Source organism: Salmo salar, chromosome ssa23, assembly GCF_905237065.1.
Source record: "Salmo salar chromosome ssa23, Ssal_v3.1, whole genome shotgun sequence".
In the NCBI taxonomy this organism is placed as follows: Eukaryota; Metazoa; Chordata; class Actinopteri; order Salmoniformes; family Salmonidae; genus Salmo; species Salmo salar.
This window is the reverse complement of record NC_059464.1, coordinates 50090211-50117710: the sequence shown is the minus strand read 5'-3', so window position 1 is coordinate 50117710 and position 27500 is coordinate 50090211. Positions and strand designations below refer to the sequence as shown.

The 27500-nt window shown below is 41.5% G+C and overlaps 2 protein-coding genes across 7 annotated transcripts in view; one reads left to right on the top strand and one right to left on the bottom strand.

Annotated features, from left to right (window-relative positions):
• The window catches only part of rab11a (RAB11a, member RAS oncogene family), a 37179-nt gene extending 13833 nt beyond the window's left edge, over positions 1-23346 (top strand). For 2 of the 6 annotated variants that reach the window (XM_045706119.1, XM_045706118.1), the window contains 3 exons: positions 5340-5533; positions 8425-8505; positions 12245-23346. In XM_045706119.1, coding sequence (XP_045562075.1) covers positions 5340-5533; positions 8425-8505; positions 12245-12381 — 412 coding nt within the window. In that variant the 3' untranslated portion in view covers positions 12382-23346. The remainder of the gene's footprint in view (positions 1-5339; positions 5534-8424; positions 8506-12244) is intronic. The other 4 variants (XR_006761484.1, XR_006761482.1, XR_006761483.1 and 1 more) reach the window with 4 other exon arrangements.
• Positions 23347-27006: 3660 nt separating this feature from the next.
• Positions 27007-27500, bottom strand: part of megf11 (multiple EGF-like-domains 11) — a 324903-nt gene continuing 324409 nt past the window's right edge. Inside the window, exon 19 of the mRNA XM_045706373.1 lies at positions 27007-27500. This exon is cut by the window's right edge and continues 265 nt beyond it. The gene's annotated coding sequence lies outside the window, so the exon portion shown is untranslated.

The following is a 27500-nucleotide window of genomic DNA, read 5'->3' as shown; positions in this document are numbered from 1 at the left end:
GGCTATACGGGACTGACCGTCCATGATATCAACATTATAGTTATAACCATGTTATGAGGCTATACAGGACTGACCGTCCATGATATCAACATTATAGTTATAACCATGTTATGAGGCTATACAGGACTGACCATCCATGATATCAACATTATAGTTATAACCATGTTATGAGGCTATACAGGACTGACCATCCATGATATCAACATTATAGTTATAACCATGTTATGAGGCTATACGGAACTGACCATCCATGATATCAACATTATAGTTATAACCATGTTATGAGGCTATACGGGACTGACCGTCCATGATATCAACATTATAGTTATAACCATGTTATGAGGCTATACAGGACTGACCATCCATGATATCAACATTATAGTTATAACCATGTTATGAGGCTATACAGGACTGACCATCCATGATATCAACATTATAGTTATAACCATGTTATGAGGCTATACAGGACTGACCATCCATGATATCAACATTATAGTTATAACCATGTTATGAGGCTATACGGGACTGACCATCCATGATATCAACATTATAGTTATAACCATGTTATGAGGCTATACGGGACTGACCATCCATGATATCAACATTATAGTTATAACCATGTTATGAGGCTATACGGGACTGACCATCCATGATATCAACATTATAGTTATAACCATGTTATGAGGCTATACGGGACTGACCGTCCATGATATCAACATTATAGTTATAACCATGTTATGAGGCTATACGGGACTGACCATCCATGATATCAACATTATAGTTATAACCATGTTATGAGGCTATACGGGACTGACCATCCATGATATCAACATTATAGTTATAACCATGTTATGAGGCTATACAGGACTGACCATCCACGATATCAACATTATAGTTATAACCATGTTATGAGGCTATACAGGACTGACCATCCACGATATCAACATTATAGTTATAACCATGTTATGAGGCTATACAGGACTGACCATCCACGATATCAACATTATAGTTATAACCATGTTATGAGGCTATACAGGACTGACCATCCACGATATCAACATTATAGTTATAACCATGTTATGATGCTATACAGGACTGACCATCCACGATATCAACATTATAGTTATAACCATGTTATGAGGCTATACGGGACTGACCGTCCACGATATCAACATTATAGTTATAACCATGTTATGAGGCTATACGGGACTGACCGTCCACGATATCAACATTATAGTTATAACCATGTTATGAGGCTATACAGGACTAACCATCCACGATATCAACATTATAGTTATAACCATGTTATGAGGCTATACAGGACTGACCATCCATGATATCAACATTATAGTTATAACCATGTTATGAGGCTATACAGGACTAACCATCCATGATATCAACATTATAGTTATAACCATGTTATGAGGCTATACAGGACTGACCATCCATGATATCAACATTATAGTTATAACCATGTTATGAGGCTATACAGGACTGACCATCCATGATATCAACATTATAGTTATAACCATGTTATGAGGCTATACGGGACTAACCATCCATGATATCAACATTATAGTTATAACCATGTTATGAGGCTATACGGGACTGACCATCCATGATATCAACATTATAGTTATAACCATGTTATGAGGCTATACAGGACTAACCATCCATGATATCAACATTATAGTTATAACCATGTTATGAGGCTATACGGGACTAACCATCCATGATATCAACATTATAGTTATAACCATGTTATGAGGCTATACGGGACTGACCATCCATGATATCAACATTATAGTTATAACCATGTTATGAGGCTATACAGGACTGACCATCCACGATATCAACATTATAGTTATAACCATGTTATGAGGCTATACAGGACTGACCATCCATGTTATGAGGCTATACAGGACTAACCATCCATGATATCAACATTATAGTTATAACCATGTTATGAGGCTATACAGGACTGACCGTCCATGATATCTACATTATAGTTATAACCATGTTATGAGGCTATACAGGACTGACCATCCATGATATCTACATTATAGTTATAACCATGTTATGAGGCTATACAGGACTGACCGTCCACGATATCAACATTATAGTTATAACCATGTTATGAGGCTATACGGGACTAACCATCCATGATATCAACATTATAGTTATAACCATGTTATGAGGCTATACAGGACTAACCATCCATGATATCAACATTATAGTTATAACCATGTTATGAGGCTATACAGGACTAACCATCCATGATATCAACATTATAGTTATAACCATGTTATGAGGCTATACAGGACTAACCATCCATGATATCAACATTATAGTTATAACCATGTTATGAGGCTGTACAGGACTGACCATCCATGATATCAACATTATAGTTATAACCATGTTATGAGACTATACAGGACTAACCATCCATGATATCAACATTATAGTTATAACCATGTTATGAGGCTATACAGTGTTTGTTTACATTTACATTGTTTACAAACATTGGAGTAAAACAAGCTTATATTTCGGGGAACACCGGCTGAACTGAGCTCATTAAGTTTTATTTTCTTCAAGAATTAACGGGTACATTTAGTTTATTGATCATCATATTTATTTATAAATCCCAAAATGGATGCAGCAAATTCAGATTGCCCCTTTTTAATCTGAAAAAATCTGATCTGATAGTGGTAGTGGGGTGGTAGATGTCTCCATTATGGCTCTAATCTGATAGTGGTAGATGTCTCCATTATGGCTCTAATCTGATAGTGGTAGATGTCTCCATTATGGCTCTAATCTGATAGTGGTAGATGTCTCCATTATGGTTCTAATCTAATCTGATAGTGGTAGTGGGGTGGTAGATGTCTCCATTATGGCTCTAATCTGATAGTGGTAGTGGGGTGGTAGATGTCTAGTCTCCATTATGGCTCTAATCTGATAGTGGTAGTGGGGTGGTAGATGTCTAGTCTCCATTATGGCTCTAATCTGATAGTGGTAGTGGGGTGGTAGATGTCTCCATTATGGCTCTAATCTGATAGTGGTAGTGGGGTGGTAGATGTCTAGTCTCCATTATGGCTCTAATCTGATAGTGGTAGTGGGCTGGTAGATGTCTAGTCTCCATTATGTCTCTAATCTGATAGTGGTAGATGTCTCCATTATGGCTCTAATCTGATAGTGGTAGATGTCTCCATTATGGCTCTAATCTGATAGTGGTAGTGGGGTGGTAGATGTCTAGTCTCCATTATGGCTCTAATCTGATAGTGGTAGTGGGGTGGTAGATGTCTCCATTATGGCTCTAATCTGATAGTGGTAGTGGGGTGGTAGATGTCTAGTCTCCATTATGGCTCTAATCTGATAGTGGTAGTGGGCTGGTAGATGTCTAGTCTCCATTATGTCTCTAATCTGATAGTGGTAGATGTCTCCATTATGGCTCTAATCTGATAGTGGTAGATGTCTCCATTATGGCTCTAATCTGATAGTGGTAGATGTCTCCATTATGGCTCTAATCTGATAGTGGTAGTGGGGTGGTAGATGTCTAGTCTCCATTATGGCTCTAATCTGATAGTGGTAGTGGGGTGGTAGATGTCTAGTCTCCATTATGGCTCTAATCTGATAGTGGTAGTGGGGTGGTAGATTCCTAGTGTCCCTTATGGCTCTAATCTGATAGTGGTAGTGGGGTGGTAGATGTCTCCATTATGGCTCTAATCTGATAGTGGTAGTGGGGTGATAGATGTCTAGTCTCCATTATGGCTCTAATCTGATAGTGGTAGTGGGGTGGTAGATGTCTCCATTATGGCTCTAATCTGATATTGGAAGTGGGTAGGTGCTTGTAGGTGTGTCCAAACTTTTGACTGGTACTGTACATCATTTACACAGTAACAGTACATACACCAGGGATAATTCTGGACATACAATTGCTGGTGTTATTACAGTATTTTATTACATTGTGTTAATCTGTTCCAAAATATTCCCATGTATAATAGACATGTACAGTATGTGATTGTATACAAATGTAAAGAAGGTTTGAAATGATTATGTTTTAGTCAGATGTTTTATCCGTTTTGGGCTCCTTGCGGTCAATTTGCAGTCTACAAATTATTGATAATTATGTTCCGCCCCCCCTGACCATCCCTCTATAAGAAAGAAAATCGTCTCGCGGCTGAATCTAGTTGATGGTCCCTGTCATACACCATAGATTTCCGTAACACTTAGTTCTGACACAGCAGTACAGAAGAGATAAAAAGCCATCGCCTCAGTACTGTCAGTTAGATTAGTGTTTTAGTAATGTAGTATTTTAGTAATGTAGTATTTTAATAATGTAGTATTTTAATAATGTAGTATTTAATAATGTAGTATTTAATAATGTAGTATTTTAATAATGTAGTATTTAATAATGTAGTATTTAATAATGTAGTATTTTAATAACGTAGAATGAACCAGTCCACCTAACATAGATCAGTATTTTAATAATGTAGTATTTTAATAACGTAGAATGAACCAGTCCACCTAACATAGATCAGTATTTTAATAATGTAGTATTTTAATAACATAGTATTTTAATAACGTAGTATTTTAATAATGTAGTATTTTAATAATGTAGTATTTTAGTAATGTAGTATTTTAGTAATGTAGTATTTTAATAATGTAGTATTTTAATAACGTAGTATTTTAGTAATGTAGTATTTTAATAATGTAGTATCAGAATGAACCAGTCCACCTAACATAGATCAGTATTTAATAATGTAGTATTTTAATAACATAGTATTTTAATAATGTAGTATTTTAATAACATAGTATTTTAATAACGTAGTATTTTAATAACGTAGTATTTTAATAATGTAGTATTTTAATAACGTAGTATTTAATAATGTAGTATTTTAATAACGTAGTATTTTAGTAATGTAGTATTTTAATAACGTAGTATTTTAATAACGTAGTATTTTAATAATGTAGTATCAGAATGAACCAGTCCAACTAACATAGATCAGTATTTTAATAATGTAGTATTTTAATAATGTAGTATTTTAATAACGTAGTATTTTAATAACGTAGTATTTTAATAATGTAGTATTTTAGTAATGTAGTATTTTAATAATGTAGTATCAGAATGAACCAGTCCAACTAACATAGATCAGCGTTTTAATAACGTAACCCTCTCTATGTCGTCAGGTATTACACATTCTATGATTGTATCACGTGTAGCTGACAGCCAATATGAACAGCTCTTCTAGGAAAGCATGTCACGTTTGTTTGCTCTTAACTGCTAAATATATGTATGTGACCAATCCAATTTGATTCGAACCGTCTTCTCTGGTCCACAGGTATTACCGCGGTGCCGTTGGGGCTCTTCTGGTCTACGACATCGCCAAACACCTGACCTATGAAAGCGTGGAGCGTTGGCTGAAGGAACTGAGAGACCACGCTGACAGCAACATCGTTATTATGCTGGTCGGCAACAAGAGTGACCTGCGTCACCTCAGGGCCGTGCCCACCGATGGGGCACGGGCGTTCGCAGGTCAGTACAGAACCAACCTGGACTGGTTTCAGATCCAATCTGGACTGGTTTTAGATCCAACCTGATCTGGTTTCAGATCCAACCTGGACAGGTTTCAGATCCAACCTGGACTGGTTTCAGAACCAACCTGGACTGGTTTCAGATGTATTTGTTCAGGTCAGTTCAGATCCAACCTGGACTGGTTTCAGATCCAACCTGGACTGGTTTCAGAACCAACCTGGACTGGTTTCAGATCCAACCTGGTCTGGTTTCAGATGCAACCTGGACTGGTTTCAGATCCAACCTGGACTGGTTTCAGATCCAACCTGGTCTGGTTTCAGATCCAACCTGGACTGGTTTCAGAACCAACCTGGACTGGTTTCAGATGTATTTGTTCAGGTCAGTTCAGATCCAACCTGGACTGGTTTCAGATCCAACCTGGACTGGTTTCAGATCCAACCTGGACTGGTTTCAGCACCAACCTGGACTGGTTTCAGATCCAACCTGGTCTGGTTTCAGATCCAACCTGGACTGGTTTCAGAACCAACCTGGACTGGTTTCAGATGTATTTGTTCAGGTCAGTTCAGATCCAACCTGGACTGGTTTCAGATCCAACCTGGTCTGGTTTCAGATCCAACCTGGACTGGTTTCAGATCCAACCTGGACTGGTTTCAGATCCAACCTGGACTGGTTTCAGAACCAACCTGGACTGGTTTCAGATGTATTTGTTCAGGTCAGTTCAGATCCAACCTGGTCTGGTTTCAGATCCAAACTGGTCTGGTTTCAGATCCAAACTGGTCTGGTTTCAGATGCAACCTGGACTGGTTTCAGATCCAACCTGGTCTGGTTTCAGATCCAACCTGGACTGGTTTCAGATCCAACCTGGACTGGTTTCAGATGTATTTGTTCAGGTCAGTTCAGATCCAACCTGGACTGGTTTCAGATCCAACCTGGTCTGGTTTCAGAACCAACCTGGACTGGTTTCAGATCCAACCTGGTCTGGTTTCAGATCCAACCTGGTCTGGTTTCAGATCCAAACTGGTCTGGTTTCAGATCCAAACTGGTCTGGTTTCAGATCCAACCTGGACTGGTTTCAGATCCAACCTGGACTGGTTTCAGATCCAACCTGGACTGGTTTCAGATCCAACCTGGACTGGTTTCAGATGCAACCTGGACTGGTTTCAGATCCAACCTGGATTGGTTTCAGCACCAACCTGGACTGGTTTCAGATCCAACCTGGACTGGTTTCAGCACCAACCTGGACTGGTTTCAGATCCAACCTGGATTGGTTTCAGCACCAACCTGGACTGGTTTCAGATCCAACCTGGACTGGTTTCAGCACCAACCTGGACTGGTTTCAGATCCAACCTGGACTGGTTTCAGCACCAACCTGGACTGGTTTCAGATCCAACCTGGACTGGTTTCAGCACCAACCTGGACTGGTTTCAGATCCAACCTGGACTGGTTTCAGATCCAACCTGGACTGGTTTCAGATCCAAACTGGTCTGGTTTCAGCACCAACCTGGTCTGGTTTCAGATCCAACTTGGACTGGTTTCAGATCCAACCTGGACTGGTTTCAGATCCAACCTGGACTGGTTTCAGCACCAACCTGGACTGGTTTCAGATCCAACCTGGACTGGTTTCAGCACCAACCTGGACTGGTTTCAGCACCAACCTGGACTGGTTTCAGATCCAACCTGGACTGGTTTCAGCACCAACCTGGTCTGGTTTCAGCACCAACCTGGACTGGTTTCAGATCCAACCTGGACTGGTTTCAGATCCAACCTGGTCTGGTTTCAGCACCAACCTGGACTGGTTTCAGATCCAACCTGGACTGGTTTCAGATCCAAACTGGTCTGGTTTCAGATCCAACCTGGACTGGTTTCAGATGCAACCTGGACTGGTTTCAGATCCAACCTGGACTGGTTTCAGATCCAACCTGGTCTGGTTTCAGCACCAACCTGGACTGGTTTCAGAACCAACCTGGACTGGTTTCAGATCCAACCTGGACTGGTTTCAGATCCAAACTGGACTGGTTTCAGAACCAACCTGGACTGGTTTCAGCACCAACCTGGACTGGTTTCAGATCCAACCTGGTCTGGTTTCAGATCCAACCTGGTCTGGTTTCAGCACCAACCTGGACTGGTTTCAGATCCAAACTGGTCTGGTTTCAGATCCAACCTGGACTGGTTTCAGATGCAACCTGGACTGGTTTCAGATCCAACCTGGACTGGTTTCAGCACCAACCTGGTCTGGTTTCAGAACCAACCTGGACTGGTTTCAGATGCAACCTGGACTGGTTTCAGAACCAACCTGGACTGGTTTCAGATCCAACCTGGACTGGTTTCAGATCCAACCTGGTCTGGTTTCAGATCCAACCTGGACTGGTTTCAGATCCAACCTGGACTGGTTTCAGATCCAACCTGGACTGGTTTCAGATCCAACCTGGATTGGTTTCAGCACCAACCTGGACTGGTTTCAGAACCAACCTGGTCTGGTTTCAGATCCAACCTGGACTGGTTTCAGCACCAACCTGGTCTGGTTTCAGCACCAACCTGGACTGGTTTCAGAACCAACCTGGACTGGTTTCAGATGCAACCTGGACTGGTTTCAGATGCAACCTGGACTGGTTTCAGATCCAACCTGGTCTGGTTTCAGATCCAACCTGGACTGGTTTCAGATCCAACCTGGACTGGTTTCAGATCCAACCTGGACTGGTTTCAGATCCAACCTGGACTGGTTTCAGATCCAACCTGGTCTGGTTTCAGATCCAACCTGGACTGGTTTCAGATGTATTTGTTCAGGTCAGTTCAGGTTGCTTATTCACCTTTTGTAATGTCTCTGCGACGTCGCGGGGAGACCTTGACGCTGTGATGATTGACATGGTTTACCGTTTCCCTCTGTCCCTCAGAGAAGAACGGTTTGTCTTTCCTGGAGACTTCAGCCCTGGATTCTACTAACGTGGAGACATCCTTCCAGACCATTCTGACTGGTGAGTGGTCCTCTGTCTTGTCTGTGCATAGACTGTTTTCTATAAGGTTTAATACAGTCGTTATATTTTAAATGTTGTATTATGGCACAGGGTTTAACACGGGCCAGAGAATGAGGGACGACACCAGTGGTTGTGTGTTAGGGCGATCATCTCCGCCAAACTTCCTGAATAGCGAATCACAGCTGAGTTCCAGATGAGCTTCCTGAATACCGAATCACAGCTGAGTTCCAGATGAGCTTCCTGAATACCGAATCACAGCTGAGTTCCAGATGAACTTCCTGAATACCGAATCACAGCTAAGTTCCAGATAAACTTCCTGAATACCGAATCACAGCTGAGTTCCAGATGAACTTCCTGAATATCGAATCACAGCTGAGTTCCAGATGAACTTCCTGAATACCGAATCACAGCTGAGTTCCAGATGAACTTCCTGAATCCCGAATCACAGCTGAGTTCCAGATTAGATTCCTGAATCCCGAATCACAGCTGAGTTCCAGATGAGCTTCCTGAATACCGAATCACAGCTGAGTTCCAGATTAGATTCCTGAATCCCGAATCACAGCTGAGTTCCAGATGAGCTTCCTGAATACCGAATCACAGCTGAGTTCCAGATTAGATTCCTGAATCCCGAATCACAGCTGAGTTCCAGATTAGATTCCTGAATACCGAATCACAGCTGAGTTCCAGATTAGATTCCTGAATCCCGAATCACAGCTGAGTTCCAGATGAGCTTCCTGAATACCGAATCACAGCTGAGTTCCAGATGAACTTCCTGAATACCGAATCACAGCTGAGTTCCAGATTAGATTCCTGAATCCCGAATCACAGCTGAGTTCCAGATGAGCTTCCTGAATACCGAATCACAGCTGAGTTCCAGATTAGATTCCTGAATCCCGAATCACAGCTGAGTTCCAGATGAGCTTCCTGAATACCGAATCACAGCTGAGTTCCAGATGAACTTCCTGAATACCGAATCACAGCTGAGTTCCAGATGAACTTCCTGAATACCGAATCACAGCTGAGTTCCAGATGAACTTCCTGAATACCGAATCACAGCTGAGTTCCAGATGAGCTTCCTGAATACCGAATCACAGCTGAGTTCCAGATGAACTTCCTGAATACCGAATCACAGCTGAGTTCCAGATGAACTTCCTGAATACCGAATCACAGCTGAGTTCCAGATGAACTTCCTGAATACCGAATCACAGCTGAGTTCCAGATGAGCTTCCTGAATACCGAATCACAGCTGAGTTCCAGATGAACTTCCTGAATACCGAATCACAGCTGAGTTCCAGATGAGCTTCCTGAATACCGAATCACAGCTGAGTTCCAGATGAACTTCCTGAATACCGAATCACAGCTGAGTTCCAGATGAACTTCCTGAATACCGAATCACAGCTGAGTTCCAGATGAACTTCCTGAATACCGAATCACAGCTGAGTTCCAGATGAACTTCCTGAATACCGAATCACAGCTGAGTTCCAGATGAACTTCCTGAATACCGAATCACAGCTGAGTTCCAGATGAACTTCCTGAATACCGAATCACAGCTGAGTTCCAGATGAGCTTCCTGAATACCGAATCACAGCTGAGTTCCAGATTAGATTCCTGAATCCCGAATCACAGCTGAGTTCCAGATGAGCTTCCTGAATACCGAATCACAGCTGAGTTCCAGATTAGATTCCTGAATCCCGAATCACAGCTGAGTTCCAGATTAGATTCCTGAATACCGAATCACAGCTGAGTTCCAGATTAGATTCCTGAATCCCGAATCACAGCTGAGTTCCAGATGAGCTTCCTGAATACCGAATCACAGCTGAGTTCCAGATGAACTTCCTGAATACCGAATCACAGCTGAGTTCCAGATTAGATTCCTGAATCCCGAATCACAGCTGAGTTCCAGATGAGCTTCCTGAATACCGAATCACAGCTGAGTTCCAGATTAGATTCCTGAATCCCGACTCACAGCTGAGTTCCAGATGAGCTTCCTGAATACCGAATCACAGCTGAGTTCCAGATGAACTTCCTGAATACCGAATCACAGCTGAGTTCCAGATGAACTTCCTGAATACCGAATCACAGCTGAGTTCCAGATGAACTTCCTGAATACCGAATCACAGCTGAGTTCCAGATGAACTTCCTGAATACCGAATCACAGCTGAGTTCCAGATGAACTTCCTGAATACCGAATCACAGCTGAGTTCCAGATGAACTTCCTGAATACCGAATCACAGCTGAGTTCCAGATGAACTTCCTGAATACCGAATCACAGCTGAGTTCCAGATGAACTTCCTGAATACCGAATCACAGCTGAGTTCCAGATGAACTTCCTGAATACCGAATCACAGCTGAGTTCCAGATGAGCTTCCTGAATACCGAATCACAGCTGAGTTCCAGATGAACTTCCTGAATACCGAATCACAGCTGAGTTCCAGATGAGCTTCCTGAATACCGAATCACAGCTGAGTTCCAGATGAGCTTCCTGAATACCGAATCACAGCTGAGTTCCAGATGAGCTTCCTGAATACCGAATCACAGCTGAGTTCCAGATGAACTTCCTGAATACCGAATCACAGCTGAGTTCCAGATGAACTTCCTGAATACCGAATCACAGCTGAGTTCCAGATGAGCTTCCTGAATACCGAATCACAGCTGAGTTCCAGATGAGCTTCCTGAATACCGAATCACAGCTGAGTTCCAGATGAGCTTCCTGAATACCGAATCACAGCTGAGTTCCAGATGAACTTCCTGAATACCGAATCACAGCTGAGTTCCAGATGAACTTCCTGAATACCGAATCACAGCTGAGTTCCAGATGAACTTCCTGAATACCGAATCACAGCTGAGTTCCAGATGAGCTTCCTGAATACCGAATCACAGCTGAGTTCCAGATGAACTTCCTGAATACCGAATCACAGCTGAGTTCCAGATGAGCTTCCTGAATACCGAATCACAGCTGAGTTCCGGGAGCCAGATGATCTAACTAACTGGCCTTGATGAGGATTGACGTGAGGCTTCTCCTGAAGTCCACTTCCTCTAACAGACCTGACAGAACCAGCCCCAGAGTTCTTTCCTTAATCATCTTAACGAGATTCCTTCCATCCGATCTCCTCGCCTCTTTCTCAAAACTCAACTGGAGTAGATCGTCAGATGGGAGGGACCTTGGATCTTCTCCTGCGATATGATTGAGTGGAGCGATACGATTGAGTGGAGTTGGTAATGAGGAATCAAGAAAAAGACACTGTTCTGCAGTGGATCAACTCCCTTCCTGTGGCCCCTGCCATGCCTGGACTAACACACACAGTGTAGTCAAATCAATGTTTCAAAGGGAACGCTTTCCGATTCAATCTGGTGATTGTGTTAGATCATTTCCTGTTTAAGCCGGGAGTAAAGTACTGCAGTAACATTGTAATCTCCCTCCTGTCTCTCTCTCTCTCCCTCCTGTCTCTCTCTCTCTCTCTCTCTCTCTCTCCCTCCTGTCTCTCTCTCTCTCTCCTGTCTTCCTCCTGTCTCTCTGTCTCTCCCTCTCTCACCCCCATCTGTCCCTCTCTCTCACTCACTCTCCCTCCTGTCTCTCTTCTCTTCCTCTCTCTCCTTCCACTCTCCCTCCTGTCTCTCTTCCTCTCTCTCCTTCCGGTCTCTCTTCTCTTCCTCTCTCTCTCTCCTTCCGGTCTCTCTTCTCTTCCTCTCTCTCCCTCCTATCTTCCACATCCCCCCCCCCCTCCCTCCCTCCCTGCAGAAATCTACCGCATCGTGTCTCAGAAACAGATGTCAGACCGGCAAGACAACAACATGTCGCCAAGCAACAACGTGGTCAACATCCAGGTGCAGCCGACGGAGAATAAACCAAAGATGCAGTGTTGTCAGAGCATCTAACAGCATCACCTATACCACCTGCTACCCCCTTGACCCCCTTGACTCCCTTGACCCCAAACCCCCTTCTAAAAGACTGCTTTGGTCCTGTCTGTCTGAGACACAGCTGCATGGCCAGGCTCTATACTGAGACCCAGCTGCATGGCCAGGCTCTATACTGAGACCCAGCTGCATGGCCAGGCTCTCATTGGTTCCTTAAGGATCCCCAGTCAGGACTATACAGCTGTGTCCGATCCCATTGGTTCCTTAAGGATCCCCAGTCAGGACTATACAGCTGTGTCCGATCCCATTGGTTCCTTAAGGATCCCCAGTCAGGACTATACAGCTGTGTCCGATCCCATTGGTTCCTTAAGGAACCCCAGTCAGGACTATACAGCATGTGTCCGATCCCATTGGTTCCTTAAGGATCCCCAGTCAGGACTATACAGCTGTGTCCGATCCCATTGGTTCCTTAAGGAACCCCAGTCAGGACTATACAGCTGTGTCCGATCCCATTGGTTCCTTAAGGATCCCCAGTCAGGACTATACAGCTGTGTCCGATCCCATTGGTTCCTTAAGGATCCCCAGTCAGGACTATACAGCTGTGTCCGATCCCATTGGTTCCTTAAGGATCCCCAGTCAGGACTATACAGCTGTGTCCGATCCCATTGGTTCCTTAAGGATCCCCAGTCAGGACTATACAGCTGTGTCCGATCCCATTGGTTCCTTAAGGATCCCCAGTCAGGACTATACAGCTGTGTCCGATCCCATTGGTTCCTTAAGGATCTATATATAGCAACGTTTTAATAATCAGACAAACGCTGGACGAATCTTCACAGAAATGTCTTAATATATGATTTACATTTTTTTTTTATTATTATTTTTTTTTTTATGTGTTATTTTATTAAATAATTTGAGGTTTGTTTTGTTCACCTGTAAGCTTCAAATTGACTGCACTGTACTCTCATTACCCTGGCTGGCTGTTGTGAATCCCAAATGGCACCCTATTCCCTGATATAGTGCACTACTATTAACCAGAGCCCTTACCCTAACCAGAAGTAGTGCACTATAAAAGGAATAGCTTAAGGGACCATTTGGGAGCCTGGTGGTGTGCTGCATAACTAGATGATGTCCTCTCGCTGTGGTAGTAATGCTATAATGCTAATGGTGATAGGCTAGGGATCAGTGGTAGTAATGCTAATGATCATAGGCTAGGGATCAGTGGTAGTAATGCTAATGGTGATAGGCTAGGGATCAGTGTTTAGTAATGCTATAATGCTAATGGTGATAGGCTAGGGATCAGTGTTTAGTAATGCTATAATGCTAATGGTGATAGGCTAGGGATCAGTGGTAGTAATGCTAATGATGATAGGCTAGGGATCAGTGGTAGTAATGCTAATGATGATAGGCTAGGGATCAGTGGTAGTAATGCTATAATGCTAATGATGATAGGCTAGGGATCAGTGGTAGTAATGCTAATGATGATAGGCTAGAGATCAGTGTTTAGTAATGCTATAATGCTAATGATGATAGGCTAGGGATCAGTGGTAGTAATGCTAATGTTGATAGGCTAGGGATCAGTGGTAGTAATGCTAATGATGATAGGCTAGGGATCAGTGGTAGTAATGCTATAATGCTAATGATGATAGGCTAGGGATCAGTGGTAGTAATGCTATAATGCTAATGATGATAGGCTAGGGATCAGTGGTAGTAATGCTAATGATGATAGGCTAGGGATCAGTGGTAGTAATGCTATAATGCTAATGATGATAGGCTAGGGATCAGTGGTAGTAATGCTAATGGTGATAGGCTAGAGATCAGTGTTTAGTAATGCTATAATGCCAATGATGATAGGCTAGGGATCAGTGGTAGTAATGCTAATGATGATAGGCTAGGGATCAGTGGTAGTAATGCTAATGATGATAGGCTAGGGATCAGTGGTAGTAATGCTATAATGCTAATGATGATAGTCTAGGGATCAGTGGTAGTAATGCTAATGATGAAAGGCTAGGGATCAGTGGTAGTAATGCTATAATGCTAATGATGATAGGCTAGGGATCAGTGGTAGTAATGCTAATGGTGATAGGCTAGAGATCAGTGTTTAGTAATGCTATAATGCTAATGATGATAGGCTAGGGATCAGTGGTAGTAATGCTAATGATGATAGGCTAGGGATCAGTGGTAGTAATGCTAATGATGATAGGCTAGGGATCAGTGGTAGTAATGCTATAATGCTAATGATGATAGGCTAGGGATCAGTGGTAGTAATGCTATAATGCTAATGATGATAGGCTAGGGATCAGTGGTAGTAATGCTAATGATGATAGGCTAGGGATCAGTGGTAGTAATGCTAATGATGATAGGCTAGGGATCAGTGGTAGTAATGCTATAATGCTAATGATGATAGGCTAGGGATCAGTGGTAGTAATGCTAATGATGATAGGCTAGGGATCAGTGGTAGTAATGCTATAATGCTAATGATGATAGGCTAGGGATCAGTGGTAGTAATGCTAATGGTGATAGGCTAGAGATCAGTGTTTAGTAATGCTATAATGCCAATGATGATAGGCTAGGGATCAGTGGTAGTAATGCTAATGATGATAGGCTAGGGATCTGTGGTAGTAATGCTAATGATGATAGGCTAGGGATCAGTGGTAGTAATGCTATAATGCTAATGATGATAGGCTAGGGATCAGTGGTAGTAATGCTAATGGTGATAGGCTAGGGATCAGTGGTAGTAATGCTATAATGCCAATGATGATAGGCTAGGGATCAGTGGTAGTAATGCTAATGATGATAGGCTAGAGATCTGTGGTTAGTAATGCTACATGATGATAGGCTAGGGATCAGTGGTAGTAATGCTATATGATGATAGGCTAGGGATCTGTGGTAGTAATGCTAATGATGATAGGCTAGGGATCAGTGGTAGTAATGCTATAATGCTAATGATGATAGGCTAGGGATCAGTGGTAGTAATGCTAATGATGAAAGGCTAGGGATCAGTGGTAGTAATGCTATAATGCTAATGATGATAGGCTAGGGATCAGTGGTAGTAATGCTAATGGTGATAGGCTAGAGATCAGTGTTTAGTAATGCTATAATGCTAATGATGATAGGCTAGGGATCGGTGGTAGTAATGCTAATGATGATAGGCTAGGGATCAGTGGTAGTAATGCTAATGATGATAGGCTAGGGATCAGTGCTCTACATAGACAACAATATCCAAGTAATCTAATATTTACAATTAAAAGGGTTGCATAATTCCTGAAACGTTCAAACTACATTTCCAAGGTTTTTCATCCTCCAGCACTGAGATTCATGATCCATTTTTGGTGTTCTGAAATAGCATGTAGCTGTATAACCCCTATCTGAGCTGTGAAGCACTTTCCTTTGTGTTGATAGATGGTGGATGGTGGCAGACCGTCTCGTCGCCACTAGTCTTTGACGCCTAGCGTGGTCCTGAGTCCTGAGTCCCAGCTCTGTTTGTCGTCGTCTTGCCAACTCTCATGTGATTTATAGGAGTTGCTAAGACGGCACAAACGGACGTGGGACCAGGATGAGCATGGTTCACCTTGGTGTCAAGGGGTCAACTAATCAAGTCCAAGTAATGGCACATACATAACCACTGTCTGGAGAGACCTGACTACAGCTAGACTCATAACGCAGTACCTGTTCAGACTGATTCATTAGAGACTGATTCATTAGAGACTGATTCATTAGAGCTAGACTCATAACGCAGTGCCTGTTCAGACTGATTCATTAGAGACTGATTCATTAGAGACTGATTCATTAGAGACTGATTCATTAGAGCTAGACTCATAACGCAGTGCCTGTTCAGACTGATTCATTAGAGACTGATTCATTAGAGACTGATTCATTAGAGACTGATTCATTAGAGCTAGACTCATAACGCAGTGCCTGTTCAGACTGATTCATTAGAGACTGATTCATTAGAGACTGATTCATTAGAGACTGATTCATTAGAGCTAGACTCATAACGCAGTGCCTGTTCAGACTGATTCATTAGAGACTGATTCATTAGAGACTGATTCATTAGAGCTAGACTCATAACGCAGTACCTGTTCAGACTGATTCATTAGAGACTGATTCATTAGAGACTGATTCATTAGAGACTGATTCATTAGAGCTAGACTCATAACGCAGTGCCTGTTCAGACTGATTCATTAGAGACTGATTCATTAGAGACTGATTCATTAGAGCTAGACTCATAACGCAGTGCCTGTTCAGACTGATTCATTAGAGACTGATTCATTAGAGACTGATTCATTAGAGACTGATTCATTAGAGCTAGACTCATAACGCAGTACCTGTTCAGACTGATTCATTAGAGACTGATTCATTAGAGACTGATTCATTAGAGCTAGACTCATAACGCAGTGCCTGTTCAGACTGATTCATTAGAGCCTGATTCATTAGAGACTGATTCATTAGAGACTGATTCATTAGAGACTGATTCATTAGAGACTGATTCATTAGAGACTGATTCATTAGAGCTAGACTCATAACACAGTGCCTGTTCAGACTGATTCATTAGAGACTGATTCATTAGAGACTGATTCATTAGAGACTGATTCATTAGAGCTAGACTCATAACGCAGTGCCTGTTCAGACTGATTCATTAGAGACTGATTCATTAGAGACTGATTCATTAGAGCTAGACTCATAACGCAGTGCCTGTTCAGACTGATTCATTAGAGACTGATTCATTAGAGACTGATTCATTAGAGCTAGACTCATAACGCAGTGCCTGTTCAGACTGATTCATTAGAGACTGATTCATTAGAGACTGATTCATTAGAGCTAGACTCATAACACAGTGCCTGTTCAGACTGATTCATTAGAGACTGATTCATTAGAGACTGATTCATTAGAGCTAGACTCATAACACAGTGCCTGTTCAGACTGATTCATTAGAGACTGATTCATTAGAGACTGATTCATTAGAGACTGATTCATTAGAGACTGATTCATTAGAGACTGATTCATTAGAGCTAGACTCATAACACAGTGCCTGTTCAGACTGATTCATTAGAGACTGATTCATTAGAGACTGATTCATTAGAGACTGATTCATTAGAGCTAGACTCATAACGCAGTGCCTGTTCAGACTGATTCATTAGAGACTGATTCATTAGAGACTGATTCATTAGAGACTGATTCATTAGAGACTGATTCATTAGAGCTAGACTCATAACGCAGTGCCTGTTCAGACTGATTCATTAGAGACTGATTCATTAGAGACTGATTCATTAGAGCTAGACTCATAACGCAGTGCCTGTTCAGACTGATTCATTAGAGACTGATTCATTAGAGACTGATTCATTAGAGCTAGACTCATAACGCAGTGCCTGTTCAGACTGATTCATTAGAGACTGATTCATTAGAGACTGATTCATTAGAGCTAGACTCATAACGCAGTGCCTGTTCAGACTGATTCATTAGAGACTGATTCATTAGAGACTGATTCATTAGAGACTGATTCATTAGAGACTGATTCATTAGAGACTGATTCATTAGAGACTGATTCATTAGAGACTGATTCATTAGAGACTGATTCATTAGAGACTGATTCATTAGAGACTGACTCATAACACAGTGCCTGTTCAGATTGATTCATTCATTAGACTGTTTTGTTTGAAACAACATGTTTATGCCAGGGTTGGCGTCAATTCAGGAAGTTAACTGAGATTTCGATTCAAAATCCTATTCTCTTTATTGCTTTTCAATGAGGAAAATGTGGAATTGGAATTTGGTTTACTTTCTGAATTGACTGATATTGAAATGGAATTGACCTCCCCTGCTTTCTGCTAATCCTAAAACATGGTTTATGGTTAGCAGAAAGAGAGAGTACCGAGTCGTGCCTAATGCTTTGAGTACTGACTTGTTTCGGGGCTTAATGGTTTGAGTACTGAGTAGTGACTTGTTTCAGGGCTTAATGCTTTGAGTACTGAGTAGTGACTTGTTTCAGGGCTTAATGCTTTCAGTAGTGACTTGTTTCGGGGCTTATTGCTTTGACTACTGACTTGTTTCGGGGCTTAATGCTTTGAGTACTCAGCAGTGACTTGTTTCGGAGCTTAATGCTTTGAGTAGTGACTTGTTTCGGGGCTTAATGCTTTGAGTAGTGACTTGTTTCAGGGCTTAATGCTTTGAGTAGTGACTTGTTTCGGGGCTTAATCCTTTGAGTACTGAGTAGTGACTTGTTTCAGGGCTTAATGCTTTGAGTAGTGACTTGTTTCGGGGCTTAATGCTTTGAGTAGTGACTTGTTTCGGGGCTTAATGCTTTGAGTAGTGACTTGTTTCGGGGCTTAATGCTTTGAGTAGTTACTTGTTTCGGGGCTTAATGCTTTGAGTAGTGACTTGTTTCGGGGCTTAATGCTTTGAGTACTGAGTAGTGACTTGTTTCAGGGCTTAATGCTTTGAGTAGTGACTTGTTTCGGGGCTTAATGCTTTGAGTACTGAGTAGTGACTTGTTTCAGGGCTTAATGCTTTGAGTAGTGACTTGTTTCGGGGCTTAATGCTTTGAGTAGTGACTTGTTTCAGGGCTTAATGCTTTGAGTAGTGACTTGTTTCGGGGCTTAATGCTTTGAGTACTGAGTAGTGACTTGTTTCAGGGCTTAATGCTTTGAGTAGTGACTTGTTTCGGGGCTTAATGCTTTGAGTAGTGACTTGTTTCGGGGCTTAATGCTTTGAGTACTGAGTAGTGACTTGTTTCAGGGCTTAATGCTTTGAGTAGTGACTTGTTTCAGGGCTTAATGCTTTGAGTAGTGACTTGTTTCGGGGCTTAATGCTTTGAGTAGTGACTTGTTTCGGGGCTTAATGCTTTGAGTAGTGACTTGTTTCAGGGCTTAATGCTTTGAGTAGTGACTTGTTTCGGGGCTTAATGCTTTGAGTAGTGACTTGTTTCGGGGCTTAATGCTTTGAGTAGTGACTTGTTTCGGGGCTTAATGCTTTGAGTACTCAGTAGTGACTTGTTTCGGGGCTTAATGCTTTGAGTACTGAGTAGTGACTTGTTTCGGGGCTTAATGCTTTGAGTAGTGACTTGTTTCGGGGCTTAATGCTTTGAGTAGTGACTTGTTTCGGGGCTTAATGCTTTGAGTACTGAGTAGTGACTTGTTTCGGGGCTTAATGCTTTGAGTAGTGACTTGTTTCAGGGCTTAATGCTTTGAGTAGTGACTTGTTTCAGGGCTTAATGCTTTGAGTAGTGACTTGTTTCAGGGCTTAATGCTTTGAGCAGTGACTTGTTTCGGGGCTTAATGCTTTGAGTAGTGACTTGTTTCGGGGCTTAATGCTTTGAGTAGTGACTTGTTTCGGGGCTTAATGCTTTGAGTAGTGACTTGTTTCGGGGCTTAATGCTTTGAGTAGTGACTCGTTTCAGTGCCTTTATTGTAGAATGACTTGTTGGTTGGTCTGTAGATTGTTTTCAGATGCCACCTCCCCTTCTCTTCAAGCCCAGCTCTCCTATCTCTCAGAGTTTGTGGACAGGACAGGTTCCTACCCTTTTTAAAATGTACGTGTGATCAGGGTGGTTGGCAGGTAGCCAAGGAGCGCTGCAGTTTCCCCCAAGCAACTCGTGTCAAGCAGATCACACAATTTACCACGGCCTACAGCAGGACTGGTCTACAGGGTAATAGTAGTGTGGGTAGGAGCCAGTGTCTGGAGTTAGACCAGATTAATAACCCACTGTCTGGAGTTAGACCAGATTAACAGCGTTAATAACCCACTGTCTGGAGTTAGACCAGATAACGGCATTAATAACCCATCTGGAATTAGACCAGATTAATAACCCACTGTCTGGAGTTAGACCAGATTAACGGCGTTAATAACCCATCTGGAATTAGACCAGATTAACAGCGTTAATAACCCACTGTCTGGAGTTAGACCAGATTAACGGCATTAATAACCCACTGTCTGGAGTTAGACCAGATAACGGCATTAATAACCCATCTGGAATTAGACCAGATTAATAACCCACTGTCTGGAGTTAGACCAGATTAACGGCGTTAATAACCCATCTGGAATTAGACCAGATTAACGGCATTAATAACCCACTGTCTGGAATTAGACCAGATTAACGTCATTAATAACCCACTGTCTGGAGTTAGACCAGATTAATAACCCACTGTCTGGAATTAGACCAGATTAACGTCATTAATAACCCACTGTCTGGAGTTAGACCAGATTAACAACCCACTGTCTGGAGTTAGACCAGATTAACGGCATTAATAACCCACTTCTGGAATTAGACCAGATTAACAACCCACTGTCTGGAGTTAGACCAGATTAACGTCATTAATAACCCACTGTCTGGAGTTAGACCAGATTAACGGCGTTAATAACCCACTGTCTGGAGTTAGACCAGATTAACGTCATTAATAACCCACTGTCTGGGGTTAGACCAGATTAATATCCCACTGTCTGGAGTTAGACCAGATTAACGTCATTAATAACCCACTGTCTGGGGTTAGACCAGATTAATAACTCACTGTCTGGAGTTAGACCAGATTAACAACTCACTGTCTGGGGTTAGACCAGATTAATATCCCACTGTCTGGAGTTAGACCAGATTAACGACATTAATAACCCACTGTCTGGAGTTAGACCAGATTAACGTCATTAATATGCCTCTGTCTGGAGTTAGACCTTAGACCAGATTAACAACCCACTGTCTGGAGTTAGACCAGATTAACGGCGTTAATAACCCATCTGGAATTAGACCAGATTAACAACCCACTGTCTGGAGTTAGACCAGATTAACGGCGTTAATAACCCACTGTCTGGGGTTAGACCAGATTAACGGCATTAATAACCCACTGTCTGGAGTTAGACCAGATTAACGTCATTAATAACCCATCTGGAATTAGACCAGATTAACAACCCACTGTCTGGAGTTAGACCAGATTAACGTCATTAATAACCCACTGTCTGGGGTTAGACCAGATTAACGGCATTAATAACCCACTGTCTGGAGTTAGACCAGATTAACGTCATTAATAACCCACTGTCTGGAGTTAGACCAGATTAACGGCGTTAATAACCCACTGTCTGGAGTTAGACCAGATTAACGTCATTAATAACCCACTGTCTGGAGTTAGACCAGATTAACGCCATTAACAACCCACTGTCTGGGGTTAGACCAGATTAACATCATTAATAACCCAGTGTCTGGAGTTAGACCAGATTAACGTCATTAAAAACCCACTGTCTGGAATTAGACCAGATTAACGTCATTAATAACCCACTGTCTGGAGTAAAACCAGATTAACGTCATTAATAACCCACTGTCTGGGGTTAGACCAGATTAACGTCATTAATAACCCACTGTCTGGAGTTAGACCAGATTAACGCCATTAACAACCCACTGTCTGGGGTTAGACCAGATTAACATCATTAATAACCCAGTGTCTGGAGTTAGACCAGATTAACGCCATTAACAACCCACTGTCTGGGGTTAGACCAGATTAACATCATTAATAACCCAGTGTCTGGAGTTAGACCAGATTAACGTCATTAATAACCCACTGTCTGGAGTTAGACCAGATTAATAACCCACTGTCTGGGGTTAGACCAGATTAACGTCATTAATAACCCACTGTCTGGAGTTAGACCAGATTAATAACCCACTGTCTGGAGTTAGACCAGATTAATAACCCACTGTCTGGAGTTAGACCAGATTAATAACCCACTGTCTGGAGTTAGACCAGATTAACGTCATTAACAACCCACTGTCTGGAGTTAGACCAGATTAATAACCCACTGTCTGGGGTTACACCAGATTAACGGCGTTAATAACCCACTGTCTGGAGTTAGACCAGATTAACGTCATTAAAAACCCACTTCACATAAAATAGTGTCTGTTTTGCACTGAATTTTAAAACAACCCATTTATCAAACGGATAGCGTTAGAAATTAGTCTGCACTGCTTCCGTGATAATGAATGACAAATTAGCATGCTGTTATTGATATGCTATTATGGACCACCACCATGACTGGTAACATGAACGACCTGAATGTTTAGGCTTCTGACACATTTACCTGTCCTGGAATGACTGCAGCCTTGTATCGTACTGTGATGACCTGGGATGTGTTCATTAGGGACGAAACAGAAGAAACCTGATTTAAAACTACCTGCACTAGTAGTCCAATAACAAACACTAATGTATATTTTCCCTGTTGTTAAAACATTTTTTGCTACGGTGTGGCCTACTGAACACTAACCCTTCTTTTTTTAAGAGGTCAAATGGCACATAGGGGTTGAAAGTAGTGCACTTTTTTATTAGTGGATAGGTTGCCAGTTGGGACACTGGTCCCTGTGTGTGTGTCTGGCAGGGATGTTACGGTTACAGAAGGCTGTGTCACAAAGGGCATCCTATTCTCTATGTAATACACTGCTTTGGATCAGGCTAGCTTTAGCTTTGGATCAGGCTAGCTTTAGCTTTGGAGCAGGCTAGCTTTAGCTTTGGAGCAGGCTAGCTTTAGCTTTGGATCAGGCTAGCTTTAGCTTTTTAGCAGGCTAGCTTTAGCTTTGGAGCAGGCTAGCTTTAGCTTTGGATCAGGCTAGCTTTAGCTTTGGAGCAGGCTAGCTTTAGCTTTGGATCAGGCTAGCTTTAGCTTTGGATCAGGCTAGCTTTAGCTTTGGATCAGGCTAGCTTTAGCTTTGGAGCAGGCTAGCTTTAGCTTTGGATCAGGCTAGCTTTAGCTTTGGAGCAGGCTAGCTTTAGCTTTGGAACAGGCTAGCTTTGCTCGGTTTATGTAGTCCCCTTAACTATTGCTGTTGTGTGATTTTTTTTTTTTAATGTCAATGATCTTTCACTTTATGCGTCCTCGGCACCACTGTTTTTATTTTTTCATTCATGCTGTACTGTGATTTTGTTGTTGTTGTTGTTATTTGTTTTGTTTATAATGAAACTGTTCTCTCTGTCCACTAATTACAATTAATAAATAAACTTACCTCTGAGTTTAAAGGTCTCATCCACTTCGTAAAGTCATACCTTATTTTTGAAAAAATAATCTCACCACATCTGTGATGGAAACAGGAAGTGTCGGTACAATTTTATAAATGCCCACAGATCATTTGTTTGTTCGACATCGTGGGATAACAAGACCAGAGTACTTAACAAAACACTTTTTGTGACAAAATTATCTGTACAGTTAAAACACTCAATTTTTTTTTTTATTCAGTACATGAAAAATTAAAACAAAAATTACATTTTGTGCACATTGCATCATCACACACTGATTTTTTTTAAATGTATTTATCTGCAACAAGTCTGTTTGGTGGAAAAATGCACAATGTTCACATTTAAAAACCTGTCGCCAATTGGATGGAAACCTGTTTGTCTAATCTTAATCTGATACCCCAAAAATATAAATGTCCAGTATGTTATTTGCATGTCTTGCATGGTTTTAGGAACTAGGCAACACGTCTATGGTGAATATATTATCATGACGGCAGCATTTAATTAGTAATTTATATACTAAAACGTCAAGTAGAATGTAGATAACAGCAATGTCAAGTAAAGCTTCTATTTAAGAATAAGTCAGTCATATTATCAACATATGGCTGGAGATAATGACATACTGTCCTATTACTGATCAATACACTGGCTGGAGATAATGTTCTACTGTCCTATTACTGATCAATACACTGGCTGGAGATAATGTCATACTGTCCTATTACTGATCAACACACTGGCTGGAGATAATGACCTACAGTCCTATTACTGATCAATACACTGGCTGGAGATAATGACATACTGTCCCTATTACTGATCAATACACTGGCTGGAGATAATGTTATACTGTCCTATTACTGATCAATACACTGGCTGGAGATAATGACCTACTGTCCTATTACTGATCAATACACTGGCTGGAGATAATGACATACTGTCCCTATTACTGATCAATACACTGGCTGGAGATAATGACATACTGTCCTATTACTGATCAATACACTGGCTGGAGATAATGACCTACTGTCCTATTACTGATCAATACACTGGCTGGAGATAATGACATACTGTCCCTATTACTGATCAATACACTGGCTGGAGATAATGACCAACTGTCCTATTACTGATCAATACATCTGGCTGGAGATAATGAAATACTGTCCTATTACTGATCAACACACTGGCTGGAGATAATGACATACTGTCCTATTATTGATCAACACTGGCTGGAGATAATGACATACTGTCCTATTACTGATCAATACACTGGCTGGAGATAATGACATACTGTCCTATTATTGATCAACACTGGCTGGAGATAATGACATACAGTCCTATTACTGATCAACACTGGCTGGAGATAATGACATACTGTCCTATTACTGATCAATACACTGGCTGGAGATAATGTTCTACTGTCCTATTACTGATCAATACACTGGCTGGAGATAATGTCATACTGTCCTATTACTGATCAACACACTGGCTGGAGATAATGACATACTGTCCTATTACTGATCAATACACTGGCTGGAGATAATGTCATACTGTCCTATTACTGATCAACACACTGGCTGGAGATAATGACATACTGTCCTATTATTGATCAACACTGGCTGGAGATAATGACATACAGTCCTATTACTGATCAACACTGGCTGGAGATAATGACATACTGTCCTATTACTGATCAATACACTGGCTGGAGATAATGTTCTACTGTCCTATTACTGATCAATACACTGGCTGGAGATAATGTCATACTGTCCTATTACTAAAATTCTGTCTGTGGCTGAGTCCCAAATAGCTGAGTCCCAAATGTCCTATTTAGTGCACTACTATGTATCCATATGGGCCCTGGTTGAACACTACAAAGGGAATCGTCATCTGGACCCAGTTTTTCCTAAACATTTCATCCTGATTTATTAAATGATCCTGTGTTAAATTCTGCTCCCCTTTTCAGATGGATCCAATTGTTAAGAGAACATTTTACAAAATATCAAACATACATCATATACTACAACAAAGACCATATTATATAATCCTATGACATTTGGTCAAAAATATTGTCTTTTGTAAAAATGAATTGTGGATGTCGCTCCTTAGTTGATCCGTGTATGTGATCTCTGGTCTCCCCTTTTAGCTGGTACTGTACAGTGGACCGCCAGGCCCCAGTTTTTCAAAAGTGATCTGATCGGATAGGGATAAACGCATAGAAATATAACAAATAGAACGGGCGTCCCCATTCAAGTCAACGATACGGCTGTTCTATTCATTCTATTTCTATGCATTTTATCTTACCCGATCAGATAACTTTAGAAAAAAACTAAAGATCTATAAGGTTAAATCTATTAGATAAAAGTAAAATATTATCATCACAAAACAAAATTATAAATATATATATATATATATATATATATATATATATATATTTTTTTTTACACATTATTCCCAATGCAATCATCACATTGTTTAAGGCTTTGTTTGTTAGCCTGGCTCATTTTCATACATTTCATTGCTGTTTCACTTCAAGTTTTCACCAGGGGTGTATTCATTAGTACACACCGTAGTAAACAGTTCCAAAACGTTTTTTTCCCGAAATGGAAAACGACTTCACCACCCTCAATGGGGGTTACCGAGCAGAAAACAAACAGAAGCATCCGGTTTTTCAGGGTGTAAAGCAGAGAAGAAGAAGCCTGGAAAAACCATCATACTTCCTGTTTCATTGGAACTCGATCAGGAGTTTCTATTGGACAAATTGTGATAGGTCCCTCCCTTTTTTTCTTCTTGGTTTCTGTTTGTTTCCTAGTGAGGCTACAGTAAAGCATTCAGTCTGGTTTCAGTTTCACACATTCAGGAACACCTTTCATCTGCAACTGGAACTCGTAACAAGAGTACATTTATAGCCTGAAATACAGAACCTGTTTTGTGCAAACATTCCACTCCTTTTTTACTCGGTGTCGTGTTTGGCATGACGTGGAGTAGAACGTTAACACAAAACGGACTGGTAAATCAGACTAGAACAATTTCAGAATGTTGCACACCTGATCACACCTGATAAATCATGTTATTATTTACATTGGGGCTTTTCTTCATTTGATCATGCTCACTTTTTGTTTTTGTGTTTTTGTTTTGTTACTAGTGTAAACAATAAATAAATAATTCATTACATTATAATAAATACAAAATATCACTTAATCAGTCGTCACCAAATGTAAACGGACACGTGATTCGAAAGAAGAAATGCTTTCACGTAGTAAACAACTGTATTCTGGTCAATAATTTATATTGATCCTAAGTTTTACATCGCTGATCAGGAAACCATTACAATATTATCTTAGTATTATAACCATGCGTTTATCCGTTTGGGGCTTGGGATCCAATTGGATGGGATACACTTGTACAAGTGGTACTAAGTCATCTCTGGTTCCCTGGGGATCTCTCTGTCCTATCCAGAAGTAGATAGTGACCATGGTCACTGGTGAGTTCCTGGGTGACTGACTGACTGCAGGACTCATGTCTCTCAGTCACACCACAGAGAGAGAGAGAGAGAGAGAGAGAGAGAGAGAGAGAGAGAGAGAGAGAGAGAGAGAGAGAGAGAGAGAGAGAGAGAGAGAGAGACAGAGAGACAGAGAGAGAGACAGAGAGACAGAGAGAGAGAGACAGACAGAGAGAGAGAGAGAGAGACAGAGAGAGAGAGAGAGACAGAGAGAGAGAGAGAGAGAGAGAGAGCTCAGGTCAGGTTTGACACAACAGTGGATACTTTGATCTAACATCTCTAGATATCATTTCTCTGACCACACGTCTATAATGGGGATATTAGGGACATGATGTCGCCTTAGTACACTTCACAAATCAATAGTCGGATCCATTCCAGAGGGTTGAAAAATTGGGAGTCTTCCCACTGACAGTCTTGGAGGAAACAAAAAGATGAATGGTCACTGTTGCGTGAGTCTCTGTAACGATGAAGAGGAGGAGAGGAGGGGGGGGGGGCTCTCGCTTATCTCTTCGTCAGGGTTTAAATGGGGAAGTCGATCCCTCTCTGTCCTCCTCAGTCCTCATGGTGTAAACTAACTCCAACCCTAGGACCTCTATCTCTGATCGCATCCTCACTGTTACATTGTTCATCATGCATGGAAACTGGGAGAGGGTTGGATGTTAGTTTGAATG